The sequence below is a fragment of the Mus caroli genome, unplaced genomic scaffold (assembly GCF_978045245.1).
Source record: "Mus caroli unplaced genomic scaffold, Mus_caroli_1 scaffold_14, whole genome shotgun sequence".
Classification (NCBI taxonomy): Eukaryota; Metazoa; Chordata; class Mammalia; order Rodentia; family Muridae; genus Mus; species Mus caroli.
Window position 1 is genome coordinate 100,950,627 of NW_028227269.1, and position 14,444 is coordinate 100,965,070.

At 37.8% G+C, this 14,444-nt stretch overlaps 1 protein-coding gene across 2 annotated transcripts in view; it reads right to left on the reverse strand.

The window, feature by feature from the left end:
* Btbd7 (BTB domain containing 7) overlaps nucleotides 1-14,444 on the reverse strand; it is an 81,335-nt gene that overhangs the window by 44,617 nt on the left and 22,274 nt on the right. For both annotated transcript variants that reach the window (XM_085830630.1, XM_085830631.1), the window contains exons 2-3: nucleotides 3,896-4,083; nucleotides 1,375-2,454 (exon numbers count right to left, since the gene is read on the reverse strand). In XM_085830630.1, coding sequence (XP_085686756.1) covers nucleotides 1,375-2,454; nucleotides 3,896-3,977 — 1,162 coding nt within the window. In that variant the 5' untranslated portion in view covers nucleotides 3,978-4,083. The remainder of the gene's footprint in view (nucleotides 1-1,374; nucleotides 2,455-3,895; nucleotides 4,084-14,444) is intronic.

Consider the following 14,444-nt stretch of genomic DNA (forward strand, 5'->3'; position numbering starts at 1 on the left):
TTTAAAAACAGGTAAATATATATGGTACACATTTGGATTTTATTATGTAAACCTGTCAATATCTAAATACAATTTGAGAAAAGAAAGATTTGTCATACCTTTTTGATGCTGTGGCAAACTTCAATTTTTTTTCTGTAGAAGCATTTTCTCACAAATTTGGCTTTATAGAATAAAGGAATGGTAGGTCAAGCTGCTAGGTCATTTCTGATATTGTCCCTATAAACTGGCATCTAAATAGTCAGCTATTAATATAATGACTATTTTAAACTAATAAAAACAGTTTAATGACACACTGGCTGTGGTAACAAAAACAAAACTTGCCTGTTACTGAAAGACAATGGTAAATTAAAATTTGAAAGATTATGTATAAGAAATTTTAACATTTGTTCTCTTTTCAATGCCTGATTTTAATCTTATTATCTATAACCTACTATGGCTTAAGAAAATTTCAATACTTTTCAAGATAGAAAGCCATGATAAGTTTTTCTTACTAAAACACATTCTCTTCTAGTTGGCAGCTTTTAGAATTCTTTTAGGGACTGCACTAGGAAAATAAAATTTCTCAAGTAATATCGGGTCATGCAACGTTTCATTTTACTTTACAGCCACAGGAAACTAAATATGCACTTTTCCTTTGTGGTGAGAAAGGTCTCTTTCCAGCTCTGAAATGTTAGTGATTCTAGCATTTACCAACAGACATATACTTCTTTACCACAATAGTCATATGTTCATTTTTTATAACATGGAAAATATATGATATCTATCTCTCTATCTATCTCTCTATCTCTCTATCTATCTCTCTCTCTATCTATCTATCTATGTATATCTTATTTTGGTTAGTTGGTTGGTTTGTTTAAAACAAATCAAACAAGATTGTGGGTCTGACTAACTGCTTTACAAGCTAATATTTGATGTACAAGTTGCGCCTAAAAGATACGACCTATTTTAAAATGTAAGTCAGAGACTTACTTCAAATAAATTTATATTTAAATGTGTCCTACCTTTTATTTCTATAGTGAATTTATTATAACTGTAAACAAAGAATCAACAAAGTATTAAAGGTAAATACAGAAATATACACTTGGAATCTGGGGAAATGGGCTGGTTCAAAGTCAGAGCAGAGATGGCGTAGGTGTCTAATCACCTATTCCCATACTATCATCTTACATTAGGGAAGCATCTCACCTAATGTTCTTTATCATCAGTAATGAATGCTTGATTTTAATATTAAATGAAGAGCTATATTAATGCTGACCTTGCAGTTTCAGCATTCATAATTACAGACCAAGAAAAACTAGCCCTGTATATTCTAGACACTGTCATTATAGAATTGAAATAGTTGTTTTCAACTTAATAGACAAACAGAATTCATACCTTGTGCAAGCATGTTAAATTCCAAGAATAGTGCTATGTGGTAAAGTTCCATGGCTTCTTCTGCCCTGGTCATGTTTGGCTTCCCTGCGACGAGAGCCTGAACTTCACTGAGACTCCCCACAGAGGGGCTACAGTGCAAAACAGAGAGGTCCACCACGTCGGTATACATACAGTGTAATATCACTTTTGCATATTTTTTTGGTATAATGGACTCATCTAATATAATTCTTGTGGGAGTTCTCAAAGTTCGGTCTGTGATTTCTTCACCAGTCCGTATTCTCCTTTGTAATAAATTGCGGAAAAATGGGGACCGTGCAGAAATAATAGCCTTGTGGGCTTTGAGCTCTTCATCTAAACAGTTCTGATTTCCACCAAAAGCTTCAACTAGTTCAGAGTCTGAAGAAAAACTAAGGACAACATCATAATAACACATGTAATCAAAGAGTCCACGCATATCTACATCAAGGGAATTTGGTGTTCCGAATTCTTCACTAAGCTGAACAAGGATATCGACATTCTGAAATCTTGAGTCCTCCATTCCAAACTCTCCTGTATAAAGGTAGTGTAACAAGGCAGAAAACATGGGCATATCAATACCAGCCGTACTGATGTCCATTATTATCTCTGCCCCATACTCAGGTGAAGAAGAAAGCAGGGTTTTAAAAAATGGACACCTTGCTGCCAAAATGGCACGATGAACGGGAAAACAAGTCTCTTGAAATATTAAATCCACGTCAGTACAGTACTTATACTCATAAAGGTCAGCCATGTCCTTCTGCAGTGTCCGAGCTTCTGGTCTAGCCAAACTGGCTTGCAGAGAAAGCTCCTTTAAGGCTGAAGTTCCCTCATATTCTTCCACTAGTGCATTGACATCTCTAACATCCCACCCAGAGAGGAGTTCTCGCATCTGCTTGGCGTGATCAGCCGATCTATTAGATTTTCGGCGTTTAATAAACTTCTTTTTGAGAGTGGCAAGGCCAGAGGTTCTCTTTTTTTTGTCTTGTGGTTTCTCATGGCCATGGTCAAGGCTATACAACTTTGACTCACAACCATAGCCTTGTTGAGAATAGGAAGATGTTCCTAAGAAGAAAATTAAACAAATCATGATTTTTTTTTAAATATTCACTTTCAATGTTAATATATTTCATGCCTAAAGTTTTACAAACACATTCCTATATAACTCGAGCAAAAATGTAAAAACAGATACTTTTATGAATACAAATAACTCATTTTTATACTAAAAAAGAGGGCTGGGCACTGTGGTGTACATTTGTAATCCTACCATTTAGAGGCTGAGGCTGGAGGTCAAGAGTAGGATAACAGCCTGGGCAAGAAGAGCTCAAATAAATGTAGGAGTGTGTGTGTGTGTGCGCACATGTGTGTGCAGGCGTGCGTGCATGCTTGGGAAGGGGCAGGGAAGATGGCTTCATATACAGACACCCATCCATCAGCATAAAAGCTAGACACAATGGTACAGTGCTGGGAGGTTGGATACAAGCAGATCCTAGAAGATCACTGCCCAACTGGTGTAGCTAAAACATGAGCTCCAGGTTCACTGACAAACCCATCTTTAAAGAAGGTAGAGGGGCTAGAGATATGGCTCAGTGGTTAAAGCACCACTGTTCTTACAGAGGTTCTCAGTTGGGTTCCCAGCGCCAACAACAGACAATTCCTGACCACCTGTAAGTTCAGTTCTAGGGGATCCAACATCCTTTTGTGAATTCTGAAGGCACTTATCACATAAACATATATTCAGGCACAGACACATACAAATAAAAAAATCTTAAAAGCCAAATACGGTGGAGTGTGATTGAGACAGATACTTGATGTCAATCTCTGCATTCCTTTGTATACACGAGCAACTGTACACACATGCCTGCATCTACCATACACACACACACGATATAAATCAAATTTAGAAGGGCCAGAAAGATGGTTTAGTGAAAATTCACTTTGCCATCAAACCCCTTACCTGAATTTGATTCTTGGGGACCCACATGGGGATTAGAAGAGAACTTACTCTCACAAGTTGTCCTTCAATTTTCACATATGTGCCATGTGCACACATGCACACACTCATGCAAACTCACACATGCAATAAAATGTTCTGTAACAATTTTTAGTAAAAAGGAAGGTAAGGAAGGAAGAAGGAAAGGAAAAAGAACCAGAAATAGAATAAAAAATTTGTCTAAATTTTAAAAAATGCCCTTGGTTTTCTAGCAAGCAAGGACTATATCAAGGGTTCAGTCATGGATTTTTAAGAAATGAGAGGCAATTTGCAAAATAAGAACATTGTATATAATTTTGAAATGCTTTTCTCTTCAACCACACTAAAGCTACATTTAATAACAAGCCAGATTAACATTGGGGTGAAGAGAGGGAACCTAGGCACCAACCACAGAATTATGACCTGTAAGAACTTTTCTATGGCTCAGTACTATTTTCATCTACAAAGGTAACTGTTAACACATTTCTATTTACAGTCACAGCAGAAAATAAAATTAAGGAAATACACAGTTACCTATGAAAGTCTGCTGGGCCTGTGAGTTTCCCCCTACCCTTGGGGAACATGAATGAGGATAGTTAGATGCATTAGCACCCATTTTCTTCAGTCACTCCGGCATTCCATCTGCTGGTTCTTCAGAGGGTAAGCCCAGAGGCCTTTACGAACCTTCAACCCTGGATCCAGTAGCCTCTTTTCATCCATTTCTTGATAAAACAAAAACAAATTATTTATTGTTTCAAATGTACCTTAAACCATACATTTTTTTTCCCAAATAATATACTGTCAAGGTCACATGTAAGTTTTTTTAATGTAAAGAAGTCTAAGTTTGAACTATGAATGTATCACCTTCCATTTTCGGCTTAACATTATGTAATTTTTAAGATGTCAAGAAACATCATTCTTACATAGTTATAAGAAGAGCATTTCAGGGGCCGGGCGGTGGTGTCCCACGCCTTTAATCCTAGCACTCAGGAGGCAGAGGCAGGTGGATTTCTGAGTTCAAGGCCAGCCTGGTCTACAGAGTGAGTTCCAGGGCAGCCAGGAGTACATAGAGAAACTCTGTCTCAAAAAAACAAAAACAAAAAAACAAAACAAAAAAGCATTTCAAAACAAAGGAAAAGCATCTGTACTACAGCAAAAGTTCCAAGAGGGGGATACAGTCAGGAGGCAACAATGAGCCATCATAAACTAACAGTCCACATGGAAGAGGCTGATCCCCATCTCCAAAGACTGGTCCCTCGGGTTTCCATTCTAAGGTAAAATGGCCTAAGTTTATCTTCAATCTTTATAACTGTATATTTTACAAAAGAGGGGTTAAAAAAAGCAGATGATTAGCTCCTGGCATTTGTAAGCTACTTGTTCTGTTTAAATATAGTAAGACAAAGGAAAAGTCAAATTTTGTTAATTTTTGTCTTAATTGTTGAGAAGCTTATACATATAGATACATTGTATCCAAATATCACCTTTAAAAAACTTTGAGACACGGTATGGCTGTTATTCAGGCTGCCCTTGAACTTGCCATCTTCCTGCCTCTGCCTCCTAAGTAGCTGAGATAATTAATAGGCTTGCATCATCAGGCCCAGTCAAAAACAATGTTTTAGTTTATCTTTCCCATAAACCCTGAAATAAAAACAAAGCTTTTTATTATCTAACACTGTAATGTTAACACATTTAGGTCAGTTACAAAAAAAGGTTAAATTTTAATGACTACACATTAATTTTGAGCTAGGAAATTAATTCTCAAAGCTGAGAGGAGGAGATAGATGTTTAGAGGAGAAACTGAGATAAAGGTAAGTAGAAACATTTCTAATCCTGTATATCCATCTGGAATATACATATATAAGTTATCTAACCAAAAAGGTAATGATTTAAGAAAAACAACTTAAAACTATTAGAGTTGTTAGGATAAATGAGCTAGCCATGAATCTAACCTCAGAATAAAGGATGAAATGTTTAACAATAAAAATAGAAATCTGGTTCCAGTGTTCAGTGTAAGGCTAAAGATTTTCTAACTAGATACAGATACTGGGTAAAGCAGAAATAACTCTAGTCAAACCACATGCTTGATTAGGGTACACACAGCTTCTTTTCCATACCTACTATGAGAACATTGTACTTCTGAAATTTACTTCAACCACATATGTGGTTAGATATACAGACAGTCAAACACATCTCAAATCATTCTGTAAAAATTATAAAGCAAGGATACTAAAATCTTTATGTTGCAAGATATTTGCTCATAGGATTATATTTGCAAGATATTTGCTCATTGCCCTGAGATTATGTTGTTTACTAGAAAAAAAAGGCCTATTTCTAGTTTTGATGTGGCTCAGCCTTTAGCACACACCTTTAATCCCAAACAATGAAGGTAGTTAGTTTGTAGAAGGAAGCACCCATGTTTGAAAGTGATGTGTAATTGAGTGGCAGGCAAAGTGACATATCAGAGAAAGATTTCACAGAGTAGGATCTGCCCAACTCTCAGGGGAAGAAAGAGGAAAGGAAACCTACTTAAGGGAGAGCAGTACAGAGGAGAGAGCAGTTGAACAGAGACAGAACAAGCCAGACACAGGTGAGGATAGATGAGCCAGAGAGCAAGGAGCCTTCTGATGAGAACAGACTACCAGAGTTAATTTGAGGCCAAGAAGAACAATTTATAGAGAAGCCAGACTGAACCATTCAGCTTGAAGAGTAGTTTTGACCCAGAAGAGCTGAGTTGAACCAACCAGAGATCAGAAAGAACTAGGAAGGGGTAAGCTTATTCAGCAGTAAGTCTCAGAGGCTGAAAACATTCTGGGCCCACATAAGATTGTATGGAGACTAGAAGTTTCAGAACTAGGCAAAAGTTAGCAGATGGAGGCAGTAAGCTTTGGAGACAATAATTACATCATGCAAATAAAAGTTACATTTACATGTTTAATATAATATATTGTAAACATTAAATAGTTTAAAAATAAATTCTTTCATCAAAGTACATTTTAAAATACATGAATAATCAAAGGCTTTCTGAAATTTGATGCTTGCTGACATTCCTTTTTTGGTAGCTCAGTGGTAGACTATGTGGATAAAGCCCTGGGATTGGAGCTCTGGCACCAAAATTCAAACAACAATAAAACAAAAATTATATTGTTAAAAAAAAAATCAGTAAGTTTAAGAGATCTTAGTTTTCACAGAAGCCTAAAGATTCTATGAGCCATTTTCTACAAATTATTTTGATTACTTTTAATTATGTGTCTATGTGTGAACATATGCAGAGAGTGCAGGTGCCTGAAGAGGCCACAGGGATTGGATTTCCCAGAAGCCATAGTTACAGGAGGCTGTGAGCTGTCTGACACGTGTGGTGGGACTCAAACTCAGGTCTTCTGCAAAAATTGTGCATGTTCTTAACTGCTGAGTCATCATCTCTCCAGATCCACCTACTAGCAATTTGTAATTATTCTTTGAACTGAAATAGAGTCCTATAGGAGCTCTAATACAAAACTAAAGCCTTGGAAAGAAATGGTAAAGAACTCAGGATCAGATATAACCTGATGTCTACCCCATATCCTATAGCCATTCTAAATCCTGGAGGTGACCCTGGCTTGGCTTTTCGATTTTATCACTATAAACATTCTTAAAACTCTTAAGGAAGAACTTCCTTACTTTTCAGGTAATCAACAACCTATCCCCAAATGTACACTGTACTATATTACTGATTTCCTAATCTACTTGGTTGTCTTTAGATTCTAGAAATAAGAAATAATCAGAATTTTAGTCTCTCTTGGATTGTTTTCTTTCCAGGCAAGCCTGGACCATCATTTACAGCCAACTGGATACAATCAAATATTTGGATGATGTAAAAGGAAAGGAAAGAGAAGGCTTACAGAGCTGGTGAGTACCAAAGGATGGACGCAAGAAGTCTAGAAAGCTGGTATTCCGCCTCCTCTACCCACCTGCCTCCAGACATGGTTTCTTTGTTTCAACAGCCCTGGCTGACCTAGAACTAACTCTATAGATTGGGCTGGACTCAAACTTACAAAGATCTCTAGCCTTTCGTGCTGGATTAAAGGTGTTTGTCACCATCTTTATCAGTTTAATGGATAAGTTCCTTTTCTAAAGCCACCATTTTGGGGTGTATCCTTTATTAACTCTCAATAGGATCAGTCCCAGTCAAAGGATGCTGTTAAACATGCAAGCTGGGTGGGAAAACTCACACAGAATAAACAAACAATTGAGTGAGAATTAAAAAAAAAAGCATATATACCAACTTCTTATCTCCCTATCATTCAACAAACAAAGTCTACATAAACATTTTCCAAAGAGTTTCCCTCTTTGGAAAATGCAGGGTTTAAAAAAAAGCCAGGTGCTTCTTCTTTTTTTTTTTTTTTTTTGGTTTTTCGAGACAGGGTTTCTCTGTGTAGCCCTGGCTGTCCTGGCACTCACTTTGTAGACCAGGCTGGCCTCGAACTCAGAAATCCGCCTGCCTCTGCCTCTGCCTCCCGAGTGCTGGGATTAAAGGCGTGCGCCACCACGCCCGGCTCAGGTGCTTCTTTACCTCAGGACTTTTCCTTGCTTCAAAGTGTTACGGTTCACTGAGAGGAGGAAGTTCTCAGCATGCTATGAAGGAACCCTACTTCCTTACAGAGCACCAAAGAACTGAACTTCAAACTGCAGCCTAGAAAGAAATGCTGACTGAAGTTTAAAAACACTTTTTACTGCTTTTAGCAGAAGCCAGAATGGTAGAAGTTTATGTTACCAGAGGCTGTATTTTGTCACTGATTACCACATACATGAGACAAGTTACTCTTAACTTTGATGGATCTTAGTTTCTGCACCTATAAAATAAGAAGGCTGAGATAGGGTTTCTAAAAGGGAAGGTGTGACTTGACACTGACTTGGGAAATAAGGATGGGGTTAGAGACGTATTTCTATATTAAATGTTAGCCTATGGAGAAAGAAGGGGTATTTGTATTTTATAACGATTACTGGATGGCCTAAAGGTAGAAGACATTCATGCCAGAGAATAGAGAAGTCTTGCTACTGCTTAGAAAAGTGTTAAAAAGAACCTAGTTTTCCGTTTAAAAAAAGGATAAAAAATCACTTACAACACAAGGTTGTTTAAAGAATTAAGGAAATATATACTACTGCTGAAAAATGACAACAGTAGCTTAGCATAAGAGGAATGCCATTTGAGGGGCTAGGATTTCTGCTATGGATGTGGAAAAGTTTAAATGTATATTGAAAACAAACACCCTGGTAGCCCTCCTTTATACAAATACTAAATGGGCCAAGAAAGAAATTAGGGAAGCAATACCTTTTACAATACCCACAAATCATATAAAATATCTTGGCGCAATTCTAGCCAAGCAAGTGAAAGACCTGTAAGACAAGAACTTCAAGTCTCTGAAGAAAAAAAAATTGAGGAAGATATCAGAAGATGGAAAGATCTCCCATGTTCTTGGATCAGTAGGATTAAAAGTGGCTACCTTATCAAAAGCAATCAACAGAGTCAATGCTATTCCCATCAAAATTTCAACACAATTCTTTACAGACCTTGAAATAGCAATTCTCACCTTTACATGTTAAAACAAAACAAAAAACCTAGGATAGCTAAGACAATCCTATATATAAAAAACTTCTGGAGGCATCACCATCTCAGATTTCAAGCTATACTACAGAACAATGGTAATAAAAACTGCATGGTATTGGCATAAAAACAGACAGGTTAATCAATGGAATAGAATCAAAGACCCAGAAATAAACCCACACACATCTACAGTTGATTTTTGACAATGAAGTAAAAACCATACAATGGAAAAAAGAAAGCATCTTCAATAAACAGTCCTGTCTAACTGGGTATCTGAATGAAGAAGAATTCAAATAGATCCATATTTATCATCCTGCACAAAACTCAAGTCCAAGTTGATCAAAGACTTCAACATAAAACCAGATAGAACAAAAAGTGGGGTATAGCCTTAAATGAAGCACTGGTACAGGAGACAACTTCCTGAACAGATCACCCATAGCTCAGGCACTAAGATTGACAATTAATAAATGGGACCTCATGAAACTGAAAACTTTCTGTAAGGCAAAGGTCACCATCATTAGGACAAAACAACAGCCTACAAATTGGGAAAAGATGTTCATTAACCCTACATCTGACAGAGGGCTAATATCCAAAATATATAGAGTTCAAGAATTTAAGATACCAACAAACCAAATAACCCAATTAAAAAATGTAGTACAGAGCTAAATTGAGAATTCTCAAAGAGGAATCTCTAATGGCCCATGAAACAAAGAAGTGTTCAACATCCTTCAGGGAAATACAAACCAAACAACTCTTATATTCCACCTTACATCTTAGAATGGCTAAGATCAAAAACTCAAGCTACAGTTCATGCTTGCGAGAATGTGGAGCAAGGGGAATTCCTCCACTGCTAGTGGGAGTGCAAACTTGTACAAACACTTTGGAAATCAATTTGGATGTTTCTCAGAAAATGGAAAATAGCCCTATCTCAAGATTCAGCTAAGCCACTTCTGGGCATACATCTGTAAGAAGCTCCATCATACAAGATGGATACTTGCTCAAAACATGTTCATAACAGATCTATTTATTTATTCCTAATAGCCAGGAACTGGAAACAACCTAGATCCCCCTCAATTGAAGAATGGATAAAGAAAAATGTGGTTCATTTACACAACGAAATACTACTCAGCTATTAAAAACAAGGGCACAGGCAAATGGATGTAACTAGAAAAATATCATCCTGAGTGAAGTAACCCAGAAAGACACTCATTGTATGTACTCACTTATAAGTGGATATTAGTCATAAAGTATAGGATACTCATGCTATAATCCACAGACTCAAAGAACCTAAGTAACGTTGGGGGGGGTGGTTAAGGGAGAAGGCTTGAATCTCACTCAGAAGGGAATATAACATACATAGACATTAGAGGTAAATGGAAAGAAGGAACTGGATGGGACAGGGGAATAGGGGTGGGGATGGGGGTGAATATCAGGTGTGGGGGGAATGTTGGGGTGAGGCAGGAGAGGGCTGGGAGAAGAGAATGGAAATCAATGGGGGGGCATCTCTGGGAAGAACTGGAGACCTGGGATGGGGGAGGCTCCCTGAAGTCTATGGGGTGATCCTAGATGAGACTCTTAGCAGCTGGGGATATCGAGACTGAAGTGGCTACCTCCTGTAGCCAGGTGGGATTTCCAGTGGAGGGAGGGGGCCACCAACCCACCCACAAAAAATTCGATCCAAATATGTCCTGACTACAAGATGTGCAGGGATAAAGATAGAGCAGTGATTGAAGGAATGGCCAACCATGACTGGTCCAACGTGAGACCCATCTCATGGGAGAGAGCCAACTCCTGACACTATTAATGATACTCTGCTATGCTTGAAGACAGAAGCCTAGCACAACTGTCTCCAGCAATGGATAGAAACAGAGTCTGTAGTGGTTTGAATGTGCTTGGCTCATATGGAGTAGTAATGTTAGGAGGTGTGGCCTTGTTGGAGAAAGTGTATTACTTTGAAGTTGGGCTTTGAATCTCCTACCAATGTGAATGAGCCAGTCTGCTCCTGGTTTCCTTTGGATGAAGATGTAGAACTCTCAGCTCCTCCAGCACCATACCTGCCTGGATGTTATCAATGTTTTTTACCATGATTATAATAGACTGAACCTCTAAACCTGTAAACTAGCCCCAATTAAATGTTGTCCTTTATAAGACTTGCCTTGGTCATGGTGTCTCTTCACAGCAATGGAAACCCTAACTAAGATAGGCCCTCAGCCGAACATTAGGCAGAGCTCAGGGAGACTTGTGGAAGAGTGAAGGGAAGGACTGGGGAGGGGTGTGCGGCAAGGGCATCACATTAAGTCAACTAATCTGGGCTCATGAGGGCTCACAGAAATTAAATCACCAATCAAAGAGCATGCAGGAGCTGGACCTAGGCCCCCTATATATCCGTAGCAGATGTGCAGCTTGGTCTTTATGCTGGTCCCCTAACAATTGGAGTGGAGGCTGTCTCTGATTTTGCTGCCTGCCATTGGATTCCAGTCCTAGCTGAGTTGCCTTATCTGGTCTCAGTGGGAGAAGATGCACTTAGTCCTCCTATGACTTGAGGTGCTATGATGGGTTGGTGCCATTGGGCCACTTCTCCTTCTCTGAGAAGGGAGGGTAGTGGGGGAGGGGTGTGTGAAGGTGGGATGGGGAGCAGAGGACAGAGGGGAGGTTTCGATCAGGATGAAAGTGAATAAATAAAAAACCTCAAATCCATAAAAATAATAACTAAATAAAAAATAACTGAATGAAATACGCTTTTTAGAAGTAAGCACAAAGTAAACAAATACTTGCTGACTGGTAATCATAACGACCTTAGTCTCTGCAGCCTCAAAATTGTTTCTTGGGAACCATATTCCTTGTTCATACTCTTAAGCCTTAAAAACATTTTCAGGAAAAGGACTCAGTGCACAAACAGCATCAAATGTGACTGCTGAGATGTTTTAAATACATAGTTTTAAAAGTACAGTTTCCTCAACATAGAATTATCATATAATCCAGCAATCCTACTTTGGGAATCTAGTCCAGAAAAGATGATAACGGGCTCAAATAGATATCTATGCACCTATGTTCACAAAAACAATCTTCACAATAGCCAAAAGTGAAAGCAACTCAAGTGTCCAGTGAAGAGTGAATGAATAAACAAAATATGATATATATATAAAATAGGATATTTTATGTAATAAAAAGAAAAGTGGTCTTGATAGAGGTAAGTGCTCATCTCATATCTGAGAGGGCTTAGGCCCAATCCTTAGAAATAACTTTTTTCTTTCTTTACCCCCTCCCTCTTCCTCTCCTTCCCCCTCCCCTTTTTTATTTGAGAACGGGTCTTATTATATGGCCTTGGATGGCAAATGTAGACCAGGCAGGTCTTGAATTCAGATCTACCTTAAGTGTTGAGATCAAAGGTGTGTGCCATCACATCCAGCTGCAGTAAGCTTTTTCAATGAGTTTTTAAAAAGGAAATTCTGACCCTTGCTAAAGCACTGATAAATTGATAAATTGTAGAAAGTAAGGAAAACCTGTCACAAGAGAACAAATAGTACATGATTTCATTCATATGAAGCATAATCAAATTCAAACTCAGAAACTAGAATGGTGGTTACCAGGGGTTATGGAGTTAGGATTTAATGAGCAGGTAAAATACATTTGTGGAAAATGTATTTTAGAGATGGTGCACAGCTATGTGAGTTATTTAATGTCATAAAATATATACTAAAACTGGTTAGAATGGTAATTATGTATTTTATGTCACATAGAAAATGAAAAATATTAAAATAGAAAAGCAATGACACAGATTCATGTTTTTAAAAAACATTCTCTCCAATGAAAAATTTCTTTTAATGACTGTAGTAGGATTATTACACACCAGACACTAAGGATGCAGAATTTTCAAAGAGCTTTTCTTTTCATGCATTGCAGCGATTACTTTCAAAACAAGTTCTTCATGTAAACAGAACAGGTACTATTTTTTATTCTCTGAATGAACATGTTAAGGTGGAAGTTAAACCTTCATTCTAGATTTGGTTCTGTTGCTGTGATAAAATATCCTGACAAAAGCATTTTTAAGGGAGAAAGGGTCAATTTGGATTAGTCTTCCTGGTTACAGTCCATCACTGTCAGAAAATCAAGGCAGGAACTTGAAGCAGCTGTTTACATCCATAATCAAAAACAGAAAAAAGTAGGCTGGAGAGATGGCTCAGTGGTTAAAAAGCACTGACTGCTCTTCCAGAGGTCCTTAGTTCAAATCCCAGCAACCACATGGTGGCTTACAACCATCTGTAATGAGATCTGATGCCCTCTTCTGGTGTGTCTGAAGACAGCTACAGTGTACTTACATATAATAAATAAATCTTTAAAAAACAACAACAACAACAAAAAAAAACAGAAAGAAAATGAATGCACATATGCTTACTGCTCAGCTTGCTTCCTTTGCTCTTATACAATTCAGGATCCAAACCCACTTTAGGCTGCCTTCCCACATCAATTAATATAATCAAGATAATATCTCATAGACATAACCACAGGGTGATCTGATCTAGACAGTCTTTCACTGAGACTCTCTTTGCAAGTCATTTTACATTGTGTCAAGTTGACAATTAAAACCAGCCATTACAACTACCTTACTCCAAGTAAAATAGAGTAAAATGGCAAAGCCACTACTGGATTCTAGGAATAGTGATTCTAATCTTATGTTCAAAAGGCTTCAATGCAAATAGTCTTTCTGAAGGGCACTGCTGCATCTTATGCTTTTCACATTGCTTTTTTTAGTTCTCTATTTTTATGCCACTTAAGTCTGCATTTTATCACCCACCTGAGATAAAGGGAATCATCTTGGTATGTTTGTGTGGATGGGTGCATATCATATATGAAGTGATATGAATACATGTATGCACACATGTGTGCAGAGATTAGAGGACTCTCTCAGGTATCATACCTTAGTGCCTTCCATCTTTTATTTGAGACAGTGTTTTTCATAGGCCTAGAATTTCACCAAGAAGGCTAGGATAGATGGCTAAGAGGCTCCAGGTATCAACCATCTCTGCCTTCATCTACCATCCTTGGGATTAAAAAGGCAAACCATCACATCCAGCTTTTCACATGGGTTCTAGGGATCCAAATCTCAGGTTCACATGCCTGTGAGGCAAGCAGTTTACCCACTGAGCTGTCTCTCCAACCCCAAATGGATTCATCACAATCTTTCTAGTACTTTGAATTATCTATGAACGGTGAAGTTTCCTGATTGTGAATTGAAACACTGTAAATATCACATTCAGACAGAAGAAATGTTCAGCCCTTCCTCTTTTGCAGGGGGATAGTTTTGCAATTTCTATAGGAAGAATACACAAAGGCAGAGAAACTATTTTCATCAGTAAACTTGAAAGGTAGTTGAATTGTAGCAACGTCTTATCAACTCTACTTGAACCTTCTCCCTCTCCATCCTGAATTATTTTGACACACTCTTAAATTGCATATTATTTTATTTGTAAACCATATATATATATATATATATATATATAT